Here is a 17,258-nt window from a genome sequence, read left to right as displayed (position 1 = left end):
TTTCTACCTCTCTCTCTTCCTTTCCCTTTCTCTCTCTGAAATCAATAAAGATACCTTAAAAAAAAAAAAGAATCAACCAATGAATGCATAAATAAGTGGAACAACAAATAGATGTCTCTCTCTAAATTCAATAAATAAATAAATAATTTTTTTAAAAACTTGCACGTGTTTTCATATTTTTATTTTCCTTCCTTTCAAAACTTTCCTTAGTATTGTTTAATTTTTTGGCTTTCCAAAAAGTTTACATCCCTCGTTGACTTCTCAACAAGAGACACAGCCTTCTGTCCCTTAAGTTGTAACGTGTTCCAGTGGCTCACAATTCTCAATGCTTAAAAATGCTCCTAGAGAGCAAAGGGGTCCATAGAGATAAGTGGGCGCTAGTCTGTTCAGCCTTGAGCTTCATTCTTAGGAATAAAGGAGGAGAAGATGTTTAAATCACTGTGGGAGCGAGCTAATCAGCAGCTGTGAACCTGAGACCCCCAACTGTGATAACTTTTAAAGCCTTGTACACTTTCTATTTATTGTATTTGTCTCCCATTTCCCTGTGTCGTTCTCTCCAGTGATTAGAGGTAAAATTCTCATGAGTGGCTGGGGATTTATTTTGCGAGTAAGCAGTAAGGAAGTGAGTATCTAGGGCAACTGCAGCCTGCTTCATAGTCAGGCCTTCAGAAGGGGGAGCCCAGGAGGTAGAGAGAGTGGTGGTGACACTGTGGAAAGGAAAGGGAAAAGGCCCAAGTCCCTTAGGCCTGAGAGAGAACAAGGGCTTGCCCCAGCTGGGGAGGGGAGTTAATGGCCCAGTATCTAGACACAAAGCCCCTGCATTAGGCCACAGTCTTTTCTTTTAGGTACCTCTTGGGTGTAGGGTTGCCAGATTTAGGAAACAGAACAAAAACCCTGGGACAATAGGTAAATTTTAATTTTAGATAAACAAATAATTTTTTAGTATAAGTATTTTATCTGGTAATCTTACTTCAAAGGCTGGTTCTCTGAGGAAAATAACTTTTTGTTTTATGCTTTATGCCTTCCTTTCCACTCCTTATCACCTTGAGTTAGCTCTTATCTCTCGGGAAGGCATTTGCAAGAGCCTCCTGACTGATCTTGCCTCTAGTCTTTCTACTCTCCAGGTCATTCTGCATTCTAAAATACCAGTCAGATGAAAGGGACTTTTAGAATTCTTTCCTTGGTTCCTTGGACACCTCTGTGAGGAAAACTGGGCAAGGGTCTTACAGAAACACTGAAGTTTGATAACAGGTTGAAGGCCAGTGCTGGTTCAATTATTCATTCTCTAAACATTTATCAAATTCCAGGCATCATGACACAAGGTATTCAGCACAAAATCCCCCTCCTCCCCGCTTGCACCCCTATCACATTGCAGTGGCATTCCAGTCCTTGGCTTTTCCATAGAGGCTAAAGGAGATATAGGTCCTAAGAACTCTCCCTCTCTTCTGTCTCCCCTGGATGCTGCTGAGGTTGACCTGCCCCCTCCTAGCTGGTGACTTGAAGGTGGGTCTCTGGGTAGGTCCATGAGGAAACTTTGTAGGAGTAGCTGTTCTGGCTCAGGCAGTACAGCCACACGGTACCCTCTGCCTGGCAGGCTAGCTGCACCCCTACACCCAATGAGGACCCTGGATGGGGCAGAGGAGGTGGTCAGGGTTATCAGAGGGTCCTTCTGTGGTAGTGGTGGTGGTGGCAGTGGGCACAGAATGGTATATGGTGATGGCTTTAACAGGGGAGGGAGGCAGACCTGAGAGTTAGACTTGTTAGGCCCAGGTAAGGGACAAGGATTTCCTGGTCCACCCGGCTTTCTGGGAGGTGAGAACTTTGGGGAGCTCTACAATGCTTCAATGGCAGAACTGAAGGGGGCAGCAGTAGTGGCAGGAACAAGGGGTAGGATGGGCAGTCAGGAGGCTTGAGATTCTAGCTGTTTTATCAACTGGTGCTCCTGGGCAGCTGCCATCCCACCTCCCCCATGGGTGAATTCTCTGGTCAGATCAGTATCAGGTCAGACTCTAGGGCTCCTGCTTATCGCAAAGGGGTCAGAGGCTGAGGGTGGGGTCCTGGCATTGGCAGCACTGGGAAGTTCGAGGTGGCTGAGGAGACCTGTCCTCTTTTCATCTTCCTTGTCTAGCTTTCCTCCATCTCCTCTTTTCTCTATTTGCTGACCTGGCTTTGCTCCTGAAATGAAATTCCTTTAATGGATGTGCTTTTGGTTAAAGTCCAAATAGTAAAGCTTTAGGAGTTTTGGGAGCCCTTGTTTCATCCAAGACTCTTACAGATAGCCTTTTCACTGTGTGTGTCTCTCATCCATGTGTCTTTGGGTTCCTGGACCTAATTTCAATGTGTGTGTGTTCCCCTACACCTCTATTAAAGAACAAAATTCAGCCCTGGCCCAGTAGCTCAGGTGGTTAGAGTGTCATCACCATACACCAAGGTTGGGGTTCAATCCCCAGTCAGGGCACATACAAGAATCAACCAATGAATGCATAAATAAGTGGAACAATAAATTGATGTTTCTTTCTCTCTCTCAAGTCAATTAAACACACACACACACAACCTAAAGAACAAAATACAACCTAGTAAATTTGAAGACCTAATTAGCTTTAATAAGCCATTCATAAATCTCATGAATTGGCCAGCATCCCATTTAACAACTAGAAGGGTGCTCCCAGGAGTTGTGTGAATTGGAAGGTTTTTATAGGCAGAAAAAGGGTGGGACAAGAAAGTTAAGAGTGCATTATTTTAGGCAAGGTCACTTTCCCTTAGGGGAAGGCAGAGGTTCTTATTGTGTAGATTACCTCACTGGTGCTGACCAGGTAATTCCAGAATGATTGGTTTAAAATTCCACTCCAGGGAGAAGCTGAAACTGCAATTAAATTAGTTATTAAATTTTGATTTGTTGATATAGCTTAGCAATGGTGACTCCATTTTGGCCTGTTGTTTCCTTTTTTCTTTCTTTAACACCTCTAACAAGCAATTGTTAGACACCAGCTGAGTGTCTGAGAATTCAACTCAATTCTGACACTATCTGCCTGGACAGCCAACCAGGCAGCAACATCAGATTCCACAGGTAGATGGTTCAGTTCTAGAAGGCCCATCCCTACTCCCACCCCATTTGAGATGCCAGTTGAAAGTGCAGGTTGTTACCTGTGCTTCTGACTTATTGGCTATAATCAGAGGTTTCCATAAGTCCCTCCTAGGGTTCCATTAATTTGCTAGAGTGACTCACAGAACTCAAAAATTTTACTTACTAGATTACCAGTTTATTATAAAAGAATATAACCCAGGAACAGCTAGATGGAAGAGATGAAAGACAAAGTATGAGGAAAGGGAACAGAGATTCCTGCCCTCTACAGGTGCTCCAGATCCATGTGTTCACCAACCCAGAAGCTCTCCAAACCCTTCCTTTGGGTTTTTATAAAGGCTTCATTACATAGGCATGATTAATTAAATAGATCATTGGTGCTTGAACTCAGCCTCCAGCCCCTCTTGCCTCCCTGGAGGTTGGGGCAGGGGGACGGAAATTTCCAACTCTTTAATCATAAAGTTAGTTCTCCTGGCAACCTTTAGATGGGTCCAAAAGCACTTCATTAACATAACTCAACCTTCAGTCCCTCTCAGCTCCCCAGAGGTCTGGGGGTAGGACTGGAAGTTCCAACCCTCTAATGACATGGTTGGCTCCATTGGCAACTAGCCCCCATCCTACAGGGTTCTTTAACACAAGACTCCATTATTGCTCTTATCACATAAAATTTCAGGAGCTCTGTGCCAGGAACAGGGTTCAAGACCAGATATGTATTTCTCATATGTCACATATTACACCATAGATGTTTTTAAATCTTAAGCCAATAATCACTTTACATTAAAAGGTAAAGAAATTAAATAAATCAAGCCTAAATGGAGAATGAAGTTGTCAAGAGTTGGAGGCTTTTCAAGACATGAGAAATTTATTAAAGGGCCTTAAAGTTTGCAAACATGGACCACAGCTAGGTAAAAAATCAGAAATGTTTCAAAGAAGAAAGAAAACTTAAGTTTTTAGAGTAAAAAGTACATTCTTGTGTATTAGTCCTGCATTCTTAGCCTTAGGATTGGTCCAGGATGCAAGATGGTTATCAGTCAGCTCTCAGGTGGTCTGGAAGATGGGCACCAGGAGGTCTGGTCAAGCCGGTGGTCTAGATAATAGATATCAAGTGGCCTAGATGTGTGAGTCCTCCAGAGGGGTAATCAGAGGGTTACCTGGAGGTCCAGAGATATATACAGGCATTGACACAGGACTGGGAAGTTCAAAAAGTTAAAGTTCCCAGGCTAGTTAGAACAAGAATAGAGTCTTTCCTCATGCCTCAGTCTTCATGGTGTTGATAGTTTTAGCAGCTTAAAGTGACTCCATTTTTTATTCCCTATCTTCACTCTTTCCCCAAAACAAATCCCTTAAAGAGGCCTCATTAGCCCTGGCCGGTGTGGCTCAAGTTGGTTGGAGCATCGTCCTGTACACCAAAAGTGGCTGGTTCGATTCCTAGTCAGGGCTTGATCCCCAGTAGGGTGGGTGCAGGAGGGAGCCAATCAATGTTTCCCTCTTACATGGATGTTTCTCTCTCCCTCTCCCTTCCTCTCTCTCTTTGCTTCAAGCAAAGATGGGCCAGTGGCCCCTACCAAAAAATAAATAACTTCAATAAAAACAAATAAATAAATAGGTCTCATAAGACCTCAGCTGCTCCAGGCCTACTGGCTTGCCAGCCCTACAAGGTAAGAGGCCCATGGGGGCTGCTGCCCATCACAGTTCCCGGAGCCTTCGTGGGCCTGTCTTCACTTCAGACACACTCACTTTCCTTGGCATACATGCTCTTTTAGGTCCGGATACCTTTGTTATATATTGTTCTAATTGGAATATTTTCCCTTGTCTGTTAAACTTTCCTGTGACTTTCAAGATTTAGTTTATCAGTCTCTTCTCTGCTCAACCAGTGCCCTTCTAACAAACAATGCCTTGTGTCTATATGGCAAGCCCTCAGCAGATGGTGGCTGAATGAGTAAAAGGCTGACCTAGGAGCCTGGCTGATCCTCCTTGTCCCACTCTATCCGGGACACTTACCAGGGACAGAGGATGGCAGAATTGGGGCACATGCCTCAGGATATGCTGGAACTACAGTGAGTAGCAGGTGAGGCTACAGAGCCTGACTGTAGGAAGTTCCTTGTATACCCACTGTTGGGAATGAAGGAGGAATAGAGGCAGAAAGGAAAGGGGGATTAGGCTCCAATAGTCACCTCATTGCCCTATCTCCACTGGGATCTCAAAGCCCTCACCCTCCACCCCACCACAATGCCTCAGGGTCCCCTAACCATCAGGCCATGTCTTGACATTTTCATAGTAGTAAAGATTTCAGATTCTAGAAACATGAGCCCCAACCTGGTCTTCGCTTCCTACACTGCCAAATATAGCCAGTGTAAAAGAAGGGAGGGTGTAGAGGACATGGGGCAAATCCTTTTGAACAGCCACTGTGTGCACTGAGAGCAACGAGTCAGCAGAACGTGGTGAGACTGGAAGCACTCTGGGCAGGGGGAGCCTGAACTAGAAGAGGCTGACGTAGAGTGGCTAAGGTACACTCAGCACCTTGGGAAGTTCCTCTTTCTCAAAGGCTCCAGATTTTCTGGCCCCAGCTTCTCTTCCATAGCCCAGGAGGTTGAGGCATCCAGGGACTCTGAGATACACCCGCCCTCCACCTAGGAATTCCATTAGTGGATGAAGGGGGTGGTGGTGGGAGGCACTTGCTGCCATCCTGTGCTCTTCCCCACGTCTGGACTCCTTCCATAGTTTTTACCTTGGAATCCTGCCTAGTGTGGGGAGAGCTCCAAATAAGGAAAGATGGGCATGAGCATAGAGGTGTGTGAGCTGCATGGAGTTGGAATGGAGCAGTTAAGAACTGGACTGCTGCTGAAGGGCCCTGCTGTGACTTCTTCCCCCTCTATCCAGACTAGGTTCCCCTTTACTCACACTGCTCCAGAGCCCTTAGTGCCTTTCACTCCTCACAGACAAAGGATTCCAGTTTATGTATTATTGGAGATGGCCCAAAAGCCACCAGATAAAAAAACATGGAGGGTTAAGTTCTAGGTAAAAAGTCGTTTTAGGGGGAATATACTTATTAGCTACCTTGGGGGAGGGGCAAAGTATTTGGGAAGGGGGAAGAGTGCTGGGGGAAAATCCTAGTAGGTCATCCCAGGTTGTACGAAGAGGGTAAGGAACCCACCTGCAGCTCCCCATTTCCTTTCTCTTCCCAATGGTTTCCTAGAGGCCCTGGGAGGTGCCTGATGCAAGGCAATCAGGGTATGTGAAATTTGCAAGGTGGCCTGCCCACTACAGATGACCACCTCCTTCACAGAAGCCTTGGGGGCTGCCAAAGGAGATACCCTTACAACTAGCCATGACCACACAAAAATACTTGTTCCTTCTAATTAAAGGTTATGAACACCTGCCTGGGTTGAAGACCTCCAGTCTCACAGTCCATTCTTAGTGAGAGGAACTATAATACACTTGGAATTCAGGTCAGGCTGGTTATGTCAGCATGGTTAAGTGTGCCACCCCCACATGATCTTTTCAAGCTCTCCTTTCTACAGTTAACTAAACCACTTGCTGCAGAGGGGTTAAGTAGCCTAGGTCATACAGACAGGATTCAAGGTCAGGATGTTCTGATCCAAATCTCCTTCCCAGTATGCAATAAACACAACCTCCCGAGTTTAGAGTACCAGGTAGCTCAATGGTAATTGTTTTGGTTGGGGGTAGTTAGATTCTTTTCCCTTAAAACATTACAGGGAAAAAAAGGGAAACCAGTGCTGGGTTCCAGGAAACTGCCTAAGACCACCTTGCTTGACCTTTCTATGGACCAAACCGGTCGATACATTACTTTGTGTGGCTAATCTTTCTGCAAGGCTTAAAGGTGGGCAGGTTCTTTTCTTTCTGTCTCAAAGCAACAATACCCTCTCTCTAGAATTTTAACACAACTATGAAGGACTCAGCACTACAACGGGTATGTCAAGATGATGTTATAGTAGCCATAGCATTTCAAAGAGCACAACAGACAGAGAAAGTCCTGGATGGATTTGAGAGAACAATTTCTTGTTATAATAAACCAGAAATACAAGATTCCACTGAAACTGGAACAGTTGACAGAATATGGTTGAACTTATAAACCTTCAAAGGAAGAGTGTCAAACAAAACCAATGTATGGAAAAGCCCAAGAATAGTTTGGGATAAATATAAGAATTACGTTCAGCACGGCTATCTTCTGACCCCTCCCCAGCAGGTATCTGCCACAGTTCTCCCATCCCTTCTGAAGCATCTGCTTAACCAATGGCTTTTCCCTCTCTACTGCAGGTGCAAGCCAACCCAACAGTACCCCTTTTGGACATGATGCAAAGCCAAGAGAAAAGTTTGTAAATCTCATTCCAGGGTAGAAAGTATGCACACATCCAAACCAGTTCACATTATGTGCTGTCAATTCACATGGTAGCAACTAATCAAATCAGAGCTGCTACCATGTATAACCTGTTATGTGATACTAGCTAGGCCAATGTTCCTAATTTACTACACTAAAATATCAATGTGGCAGAATGCATTTTTTGAACTCCAGATTTTCTAACCACTTCTAAGAGGCTATTAAAGTGATATAGAACAGAACTGTCTTCCAGAAACCTAGGCATCAGGGAGGAACACTGAATGGATCCTTTCTGGGACTTTTTTAGGGGGTACAGAGATGAACAGAGGAAATGTTAGACCATCAGAGCATTATAGCAGGTGAGGGGAGGCAGAGGTGGAAAGAGGGTCGACATAGTCATGTTCAAAGAGAAGTCTGGAAGAAAAAACCAACCAACAAACCAACAAAAACAAACCCAAAACAACAAAATGAAACCAAACCCAAGTCAGAGGAAAAAAGGGTTTCATACAATACAGTATCAAAAAAGTAAAAGGAACACACTAAATGCACAAACTGGTGGCAAGTTAAGTCCATAGTCTATTGGGATAAGTCCTTTCAGCATCAATCAGGTAGGTTTCTTCTCATCTGTTATCTCAAGGTTATTTACAGACGTGATAACTTTAACAAGAGTCTCTCACAGGAAAGCAGGCAGGCTTCAATCATTGGTTTCGGGATCTGTCTGTGCCATGTAGGCATCCAACTCCGCATCCAGGTGTCCTTTTGTTTTTGACATGTATGCATCCAATTGGTTGTCCAGTTGCTCCTTGGTCAGTACAGGGCGAGCAAGGGCACCTCTCCCTCGTCCACGGCCTCGGCCTCTGCCTCCAAAGCCCCCTCTTCCCCGACCTATCATACCCCGACCTGGCCCAAGGGAAAAAAAAGACAGTTACAAGTAGGTTTAACGGGTGCTATAGTAAATGCCCCTTAGAGCAGTGGGGCCTAGCTGAGAGGCTGAAGGGTAGGGCAAAGAGGAGAAATCTGGAAAAATAGGAAACACACTGGGTAGCAAGCAACACATGGAAAGCACACATAATGAATCCCTTATTATATTCTCATCTCTAAATGCTATTTAAAAATTTTATTCTATAAACAAAGGGGAATTGATAATTTACAAAATCTTAATCTTTCTTAAAAGAAGTTATCTAAAGTTTGACCCACATTATAAGTTCATCATTAAAATACATTAAAGATAAACTCATTTATTAAGACAGGGAAGAGGTAATAGGGGCACAGAGCAACAGGGGTGTGCAGCCAGTTTTCAAATTAAGCTTTGCTGGAGATCCTTCTGGAAAATTAGCCCATCTCTCCTCAAATTTATCAAACCTAAAGGACTAATGAGCTGACCCCATGTCAGGAAAGTGAAGAGTTATTTTTACATAGGAACAATGTGGGGAAATGGGAAAGAACATCTTAAGTAGTCTCAGCCACTTCTATCTCCTATGCTAGATACTTATAACAATTATGGTTATCTGAGAGGTGGTTTCAATTTACTTAAAACATATCCAGCTAAGACTTTAGATTCCCTCACCCCTGTGTTGTTGCTCAGAGACCAAGTCAAGATAAATTGGAAACATGCTATTTCATTCTGAAACCCAAACTAGCTTGCACTTCACTCAATAAGCCAAGCAACATATAATAGAAGAAAACAAGCCCTGAGCTATCAAATTTCCTTTCCTAACAGTTATTATCCCTTGGCAACTTCAAGCTTATAAATTATGGAAGATCCACCACACACTTTTAAAAGGACCAAAGCCAATATACACAGGGGCTAAGAGAATAAAGATTTTCTTTTTCTTGGATAGGTGTTGTTGGGAATTTTCCACTAAACTCTAAGCCAGAAAATTCCCATGAGATTTGGCATTTTAACAGCAACACCATTAAACTCTTCCAATCTGGGTCAAGAGGTCATAAGAGAAATATTACTAAGTCTCAAACGTAAGACTATCATCAAACATGAGTCAGTTAGTTAACTGACACAATACCATCCTTGCTTCCTGCCTTGATAAAAAGTCATCTCTGGGCACTCTCCCTCCCAGGAGCAAGCCTGCACCTTTCCCTCCCTCATCTCCTTCCCCCACAGGTGTGCATCTCCTAAACTCTAAGGGACCCCATGAGAGACTTGCAACTAGGGGAGCAATGGGCAGCCACATCTGGTCTTGGGCTAACTCTCTGAACCTATCTCCAAGGCCCCTTTTGTTTCTTCTTCTATCCTAGGCCCTTCCTTGTTTCACTGTCCCCAGTTTTAATAAATATACCTTCAAAAAAAGTCATTTCTGGTTTCCCATCTAGACACAAACTTTACCTTGAATTTACTTGGTTTCAGAGTCCAAGTCTCACCATCCTTATCTTTAACTCTGCTTCATTTTTGTGGATCTTCCTCTTCTAGATTCTTAGACTCAAAGGTGGGGTTTTGAGTTATGGGGTGGGTCGTGTGTGGTGACGGGGCAGGGACAGAGAAAGGTAAAACCCCAAACCCACCACTTTTGTCATTTTAACAATACAATTTAAACTCACAATTGGAAGACTGCATATAATCTGGCTCTGTAACACGCACATGACTAGTTCTTGGGAAACCCATAAAAGACTTGTGTACTACCACCAAGTGAATTTAGAAAAATAAGCCAGTTTCAAAAAACAAAACAAGACAAACAAATAAGCCTGCCTATGACTTGAAGCTATGCAGAAAGGTGGCACTGAGTTTTGAAGGGAGAGAAATAAGAGGGAGCTCTTCTCTGAAGTTGGTAGCTGACTAACCTCTACCACCGATTCCGCCACGACCCATAGCTCCACGCCCTAGGCCCCCTCTCCCAGGACCTCCACGACCTCGAACACCACCTCTTCTTAAGCCCATTCGGGGAGCTACGGCTCGTCCACCTCGGAGCAGGTTTTGACCTTGGAGAGGAGGCATACAATGTATATGCAGGTAAATCCAAGAGAAACAAAGTAGATTCTAACCAAAGGAAGGCGGTAAGGGTTAAGTAAGTTAATTCAGATAATTTTTAGGTTGGGTAGGGTAAGCTGCATACTGAGTGTGAAAAGATTAAGATGCTCTTTATTGAATCAATTCAACAAGTCTGACCAAAAATCCTTTTGGAAGAAGCTGGGAGGAGTTAAGGCAATTAGTAAGTATGTACGTTTAATAAGTATCTATTGAGTAATCAGACAGGTGCCTAACATTATGATAAATTTACAAATAAATGATATGGTTCCTGCTCTCAATACACTCTTGTAGGGGACAAGAACTACACAGGGCCCAGTATAACAGTGCCCCAAATGTAATGTATAGCTAAGTGTTATGGGTCAACTTGTATTCTCTTTTTTACAGATATAACAGTATTTCACTAGCACCAGAAAAGAGATGATTGGTTAAGCTAATAGGCCAACAGACCCATACATTTCTTAGACTTATTTCTAGAACTTGAATGTGCTTTGATTCAAGCAGCAGCAGGGTGTTTTAAAATGGAATGGAGATGACATGGATTACCTGTTGTTATGCAGGTCATAGCCTCTCACCATTGCACATTATCAGAAAAGGTATGATATCGATAAAAGGACATGCAGCACTATTAAAAATATGTGATTTCAAGTTATTAATTATATTAATACAAATTCAGGCTTAAAGATGTTAAACAGATGTGTCCATAAGCAGCCCAAGAGAAAAGGAAATGGGGTGGGGCTCAACAATTATCAGGAACACAGCACTGACCTCGGAGCGACATCCCGCCCCTAAGTAGGGTTCTCGTGGCACGTCCCCCACGTAGTCCTCCTCTGGGCAAGCCTCTCTGGATTATGGGCAGGCCTCGTCCTCCGATTGCTCCCCTGGCCAGAGCCCCTATGGGCCGGCCTAACCGTGCCTGGATGTTACTCTTACCCAGGCGCTGCTTTAAGCTCTTCTGGAAGAAAAGGTGTTGGGGGATTGAGATCAAAAAAGCAATCCAGTGGGATTTCGTAAGTCAAAGTGCAGAGAAAAAGAAGCAAGTGAGATGACTTGTGGAGGCAGATAAACCTGCTGTGGGTGTCATAAGGATGTTAAACCAGAAGCAAGCCTCAGAACATGGTATATAAGCAAATTTCTGATCCAGAGCTTCTAAGAAGCTTGAGTATGGTCCCACGAAATTGGCATCACCACAAACTACCTCACCAGTTTGGCTACAAAAGTTATACACCACTACTTGAAACTTATGTTTTATTAAGAATACTATTATTTCAAATCCTAATTCTGTTGTTTCTGAACCACAGGTTGACAATTATACGACTTGATTCATACCTGCCCAAGGACTACCACTGTCTTCAAAGGTTTACTCAAACACCATAGGAAGTTCACCACACTCTGGACAAAATTTAAATTAAAAGTTCATCTGAATTCTTGTGATTTAAGAACAACATTTGATTTCTCAAAGAGGCCAATGTGTTCCATCTTTCCTGAGTATATATCTCCAGACGGTCCACTTTTTACCTTAAGATGTAAATAAACACAAAAAAGTCAAACCTCCTATTCTTACATTTCTTAAATAGTCATATTCCATATCTACCCTTATGAACAGCTCCATTAAACCAGTATGATGACCTATAATTCAAAATAAACATAACTCACATGTATCTCCATAGAGCCAGCCAAATTTGCATTAGAATAAAGACAGGTGAGTATAATCACAAAACTCACGCCCACACTCGAGGACAAAAACATACCAGAGAAAAAGATTTTCAATAATCCATCCTTCAAAGAAAAACTAAGATGACCACATCCCAAAGAATTAAATCCCTTCGAAGAAAAAGGTGATTGTGTAGCCTTGAACACAACCAAGGCCTTAGCAAACTTGTTTTCCTATAAACCCATCAGTCAATATAAACAAAAATAAATTCTCTGCATCCCAAGGCTTCACCAATAAGCAACTGCTAATAACTGCACCTAGCATAAGCCCATTACATCACTCCCCTGACAGCATATTACGAGGTCAGGACTTCATTCCACATGTCACTTGTGTTGTCATCCTGAGAATATTCTCCCAAGACTGTGTTTTAAGGAGAGAATGTAAAGTGCTTAGAAATTCTTCTCTCCTCCCAAGCCTTACTTGCCAGCAATAATTGTCTCTAACATTGACAGAAAGCTTAAGGATGTCCATTGTATCATCCAGTTTCTACTCTAGAACTGTGCTGTATGCTAAGGTAGCCACTAGCCACATGTGGCTATTCAAATTACAAGTAAATAAAATTAAAAAGCTTCTTGTTGAAAGAGCTTTTGGAATGATCTGTTAGAGACTTGTCTTCAGCAATTTTTTATATTTACTTTTGGAAAACGGTGGTGCCTTTTACTGCTTTCCTGAGTCAGGAACGAATGCGGTCACTCCAAGGCTTAAGGTAGCTGAAGCAGAAGGCCTTGTTTATTTTTGGTCAGTGAGCCCAATGCTTCTGGGTGGGGGTGGGTGTTATATTTAACTGCTGAATTTATGCACAGCCATGCAGTGCTACCAGTTAAAGTCCTTACAGTTGCATGGCACCGCCCTCCAGACGCCCAGCCACAGCTTGGACATATCCTTCCACAGCCACTGTCCGGACTTGCATATAAAGTCTATGAATAATAAAGAGCAGGTTTTATTTCAGGTCTGAATAGGACTGTCTCTTACTGGAAATTTGAAAGTGAACCCCATTAGCTTTTAAAGTACTCAGTACTCTCATTCTACTTTACTGACAAAAGTTTAGGTGCTGTGGAGATGGGGGTCATCCTAATAATTCCATATTTTAGCACTGAAAGCCACTGCCTGAGGCCATTCAGACTTCCTGGACTAGGGGAAAAAGAATAAAATTATTTCCCTAATTTGTAAACCATTTTAACAGGGAATAAAGGATTTTTTGAAGGTCATCTAAAACAGAAACCAAAATTTCTTTGTGGAAAAAGCCGGTGAATTTACTTTAAGGGCAAAGGATCAGAAAACAAGAGAGATTAGCACCCATTGATAACAGAGAAACAGGCCACATTAATGGCAAACTCCTTAAAAGACAACAAAAAGTTACTTATTGGTACCTGCTAAAAGGGAATTCTCTGAACTTCTCTTTCTTCCAGAGAAGCTTCAGCTTTTGCCCTGAGCCACATTGTATCATTCCTGCCAGTCTTAGTGGGCTGCTTGACAGAGATCACCAGCTGCTTCTGGAACATTAAGACTCATTCTCTCACCTGCTTAAGTTTTAATGCTGCCTGGACAGAGGGTCTATTCTCCATCTGCTGGGCCAGTCTTCTGTTTCTGGCACTGGCTAGCTGCTGCTGTTGCTGCATCGAAGCCCGAATATTCACTGGCATCGGCTGTTTGTTCTTCAGCATATTAGTAAAGCTTCAAGGTCGAACAAAATGGATGTTTAAATAAAAGCTTTATTATAAAACATTTATTGGCATTTTCATGGCTTGCTAGACCAGGAACTCCAGATCCCACGAACTTTTAAGTAAAGCGGTACACTCAGATCAAAGCTGATGTGGGTTAAAGACTCCTCTGCTTCCATAAACTTGCAAGAATCAGAAACTTAGAAATGCAGCTAAGTGCAGCACATTCAATCAAAAGTGATAACAAGGGCTCAAGTAACGGCTTTTAGAGAGGTGGAAGGTATGAAAAACACGCAATAAGCAGATATGATGACAACACGAGACAAAAGATGTAGTTTCAAAGACAAACAAAGAAAGTCAAAACCTTAGGAGAACTGAGGGTACATTTTAAGGGCAAATATGAGGACTACCACCTTCAAAGCTTATGGAAATAATGTACCCATGTAAGTTACAGGAGTGCATCACATTTTCTTATATATTTGTTCACTTAGTTATGTAAATATGAAGAATTAGTGTATCATACCCTAAGAGAAAAGGAGCACATATGCTTCAGAAAAGGCAAAAATATGCAGTGGTCAAAGGCACTCAGTGAACAGAGCTCTCATAGATAAAACTGCCTTTTTATATCTTTTCTTTTCTTATTCTCAAATGATTACTTTTGACTTCAACTGATTACTTCTGAAAAAGTTAGCTTAGTTCAACTGTTTAATAGTTTGTGAAGACACTCTTCTATTATTCCTGTAAAGGTAAGTTTAATGGAATGGAAGAGAAGAACACTTAACTGTAAAAGAATCCAAAACAAAACAAACTAAAAGCAGAACAGAAAGAAAGTGAAATGGAGCAAAAGCAACTGCCTCTTACAAGGCCCAAGAATGGCATTCAAGGGCCTTTGGACATATTCAAAGCTTGCTACCTGCCTCTTACAGGCCAGACACAACACTGCTGGCCTTGGACTGGGCAGCAAGCCTACTGCAGCCAGGGTACCGTGCTACCGAGCTGCACCATCCCTGTATCAATGTTTAAAAAAATGTGAAGAAAAGGGAGGGTGTGAGGAGTCTTTTAAAATACATCCCACCAGATAAATATTTCAGACAGCTTAACATAAAAATCTACTGATAAGGGGTTTTGAAACAACCGCCCAATTTGTGCTGTGTACCACATAAGTAAGATGCAACTAAGAACAGAGGTCTGCAGCCTTCTGTTGGTACTTAGTTTAAAACCGGTTTTTGTGCATTGGACCCCAGGGCCAATTTAAGTAATGCTTTCTTATGAACGAGCTGAAGTTGCTGTTCGCTGCCTCACCGCTCATTTAGAGACATCTTGGTGGTGCTTTTTAGCACAACTTTCGGCGCTGACTGTGCAGCCATCTTCAAATCCCGAGGATCTATAAAGGACAATAAGCAGAATGAGTAAATCAGAATAACAACGACCACATTTCTACAAGGGTCAAAGGCCCAAAGCACCAGTGAATGAATGAGTGAAAAGGCCTGTCCTTAAGAGCACACTAAAATTCATTTCAGGTGCTTAAATTTGTAAGTGATGTCATAAAAACCCTGAAATGAAGTGATGTATAATTTACATTTGGGAATCTTTATTTGAGTTATGTCAAACTAATACACTTCAAGGCCAAAGGACGGAAAGTATCTGCCAAAGCCGCCAAAATAGCAGACCTAGACCTAGCTAAAATAAGTATAAGAGTTTGAGAGGCATGACCACATCAAGAGGGCAAGAGAAAAAAAAAGGGGTATAAGAGTTTGGCTTTTCATCTATAGTCGTTCTTTTCAACAACCTTGGCTGCAGGGAGCTTTTTAAAGAAATGCAGGAGTCTGGGCCCAAACCAATTAAACCACAATATCTGGTGGTGAGGGCTGGGGATCAGCAATTGGAGAGGGGAAAAAAGGTTACCCAGTGCTTCTCACGTGTAGCCAAAATCGAGAACCATTTAATCTAGACTAGAGAGATGACACAGGCATACCGAGTTTCAAAGTAGGTATTCAACTCCAAAATAAGCAGGGGCCTGAGCAAGGGAGTGGGGATCTGGGGGAGGGCGCAGGCAAGGTTTCCTAATTGGGCATGCACCTGGGAATTAGCTCCCAGAGAGCGTTCTATAAAATTTAACCCTAAAGCCGCCATTCCTTTCCAACGTTCCCCCAAATCCCGTAGTCCTCATTTCATCTCCCTACCATCTCAAAGTCTTGCAAGACAGCCAACTTTGCTCAATCCGCCAAAAATTTTTCCTTTTTCCCCAGGTCAAATCCCATCCTTTTCCAGCAATCCCGCCGCCAGTTTCCAATTCAGGCCCGCCCCCTCTACCTCCCCAGGGCTCCGCCCCCTCCCCCGGGCTTCCACGCTCCAGCACCCCATCTGCTTCCACATAACCCAACACCGTCCGGTCCGCCGGCCCCTTCCGCTCCCCAGGACGTTCCTTCTCCCCACAGAAACTTACCGAAGGAAAAGGACGCCAGTGCTCCTCCTGGGGCTGCCACGACGGCTGCGGAAGGCGGGCCGGGGGCCGGCCGACACTGAGTTGATGGTGGAGGGGCTCGGGTTAACTTGTTTGGTTGGTTAGATGTGTAAGTGGTAGACTGCTAGGATAGTTCGTTGCTGTTGGCTGTCTGTCTGGTCAGCCGATCCACCTGCTCTCACCCGGCCTACCCTTTCCTGCCTTTCGTCTGTGCCACCACAACCGCTGCCTCCAACTCCCGCTCGGTGTCCAAACAAAATGGCCGTCACGCCCAGTGCGGAGTGGGACCGGCTAAAATGGCGTCGACGCAATTACGTCATACGTCAGATCCGCGCACAACTAGGGGGCGGAAAGGCTTGTGCTACGCCTGCGCGGGAATCAGGGCGGAGTCCTAGGGAGAAGGCGGGGCTTTAGCACGGGCCCCTTCTGAATGTTCCCAGTGCTTCGCCACGGAGGGGCGTGGCCAAGGCCTCGAGTTGGAGGCTTGGAGGGACTTCTTGGCAGAGCTGTTAGTACAAAATTGGGGCTCCTCTGCGCGGATTTGGTCCCCATGAAAAATGTGTTCGTATTTCCTTACGCGCCTGCTCGCCTCCCCAAGCTAAGGCAGACCGTCTAAAATTCTTTACGTGGGATTTGTTTCGGTCCCTCTTCCGGACCTCGGGGCCTGGGTTAGTTTGCACTGGTTCTCCCCTCTCATCATTCGCTGTGTCCCGAGCTGTGGCCTGCCATAAACCACCCAGCCAAGTCCTGGGGGCCAGTGCTGGCGGCACGCCTCTACTGGATCCTGCCCCCGTCACCACCTCCCGTCCGTATTTTCCTCTTCACTTTCTCCCCTCCCCAACTTGGCCTGAATATTGTGAAATTGTTAAATCCTTATTTGGGTGGGATCTTTGAATCTCTGTTCCCCCTTCCAGGTCCTCCTTCTCCGCCTGCCATCCATATGGGTTTTGACACAGACATACCGAGTTTTTCTAATGCCTGGTTATACAAAATGCTTAAATGTTTGATGAATGAATGAATG

The 17,258-nt window shown here is 43.8% G+C and overlaps 1 protein-coding gene across 5 annotated transcripts; it reads right to left on the bottom strand.

The window, feature by feature from the left end:
* Positions 1-7,081: 7,081 nt before the first annotated feature.
* On the bottom strand, positions 7,082-16,490 carry CHTOP (chromatin target of PRMT1). 5 transcript variants are annotated; one of them, XM_087827994.1, is made up of 7 exons: positions 16,220-16,490; positions 15,076-15,157; positions 13,633-13,786; positions 12,946-13,029; positions 11,167-11,353; positions 10,215-10,352; positions 7,082-8,321 (listed from the first exon to the last, which is right to left on the bottom strand). In XM_087827994.1, exons 2-7 carry the CDS (start codon positions 15,138-15,140, stop codon positions 8,116-8,118), a joined length of 834 nt encoding a protein of 277 aa, XP_087684120.1. In that variant the 5' UTR covers positions 15,141-15,157; positions 16,220-16,490; the 3' UTR covers positions 7,082-8,115. The 5 variants fall into 5 exon arrangements, with proteins under 5 accessions (XP_087684120.1, XP_016077056.2, XP_087684117.1 ...); XM_016221570.2 differs by lacking the exon at positions 12,946-13,029; XM_087827991.1 differs by lacking the exon at positions 12,946-13,029 and having other exon boundaries at positions 11,167-11,350.
* Positions 16,491-17,258: the final 768 nt, after the last annotated feature.

This window comes from Miniopterus natalensis, chromosome 19 (genome assembly GCF_054644295.1).
Source record: "Miniopterus natalensis isolate mMinNat1 chromosome 19, mMinNat1.hap1, whole genome shotgun sequence".
NCBI classification, from domain to species: Eukaryota; Metazoa; Chordata; class Mammalia; order Chiroptera; family Miniopteridae; genus Miniopterus; species Miniopterus natalensis.
The sequence above is the reverse complement of the archived record's forward strand: the minus strand, read 5'-3'. Positions and strand labels throughout refer to the sequence as shown.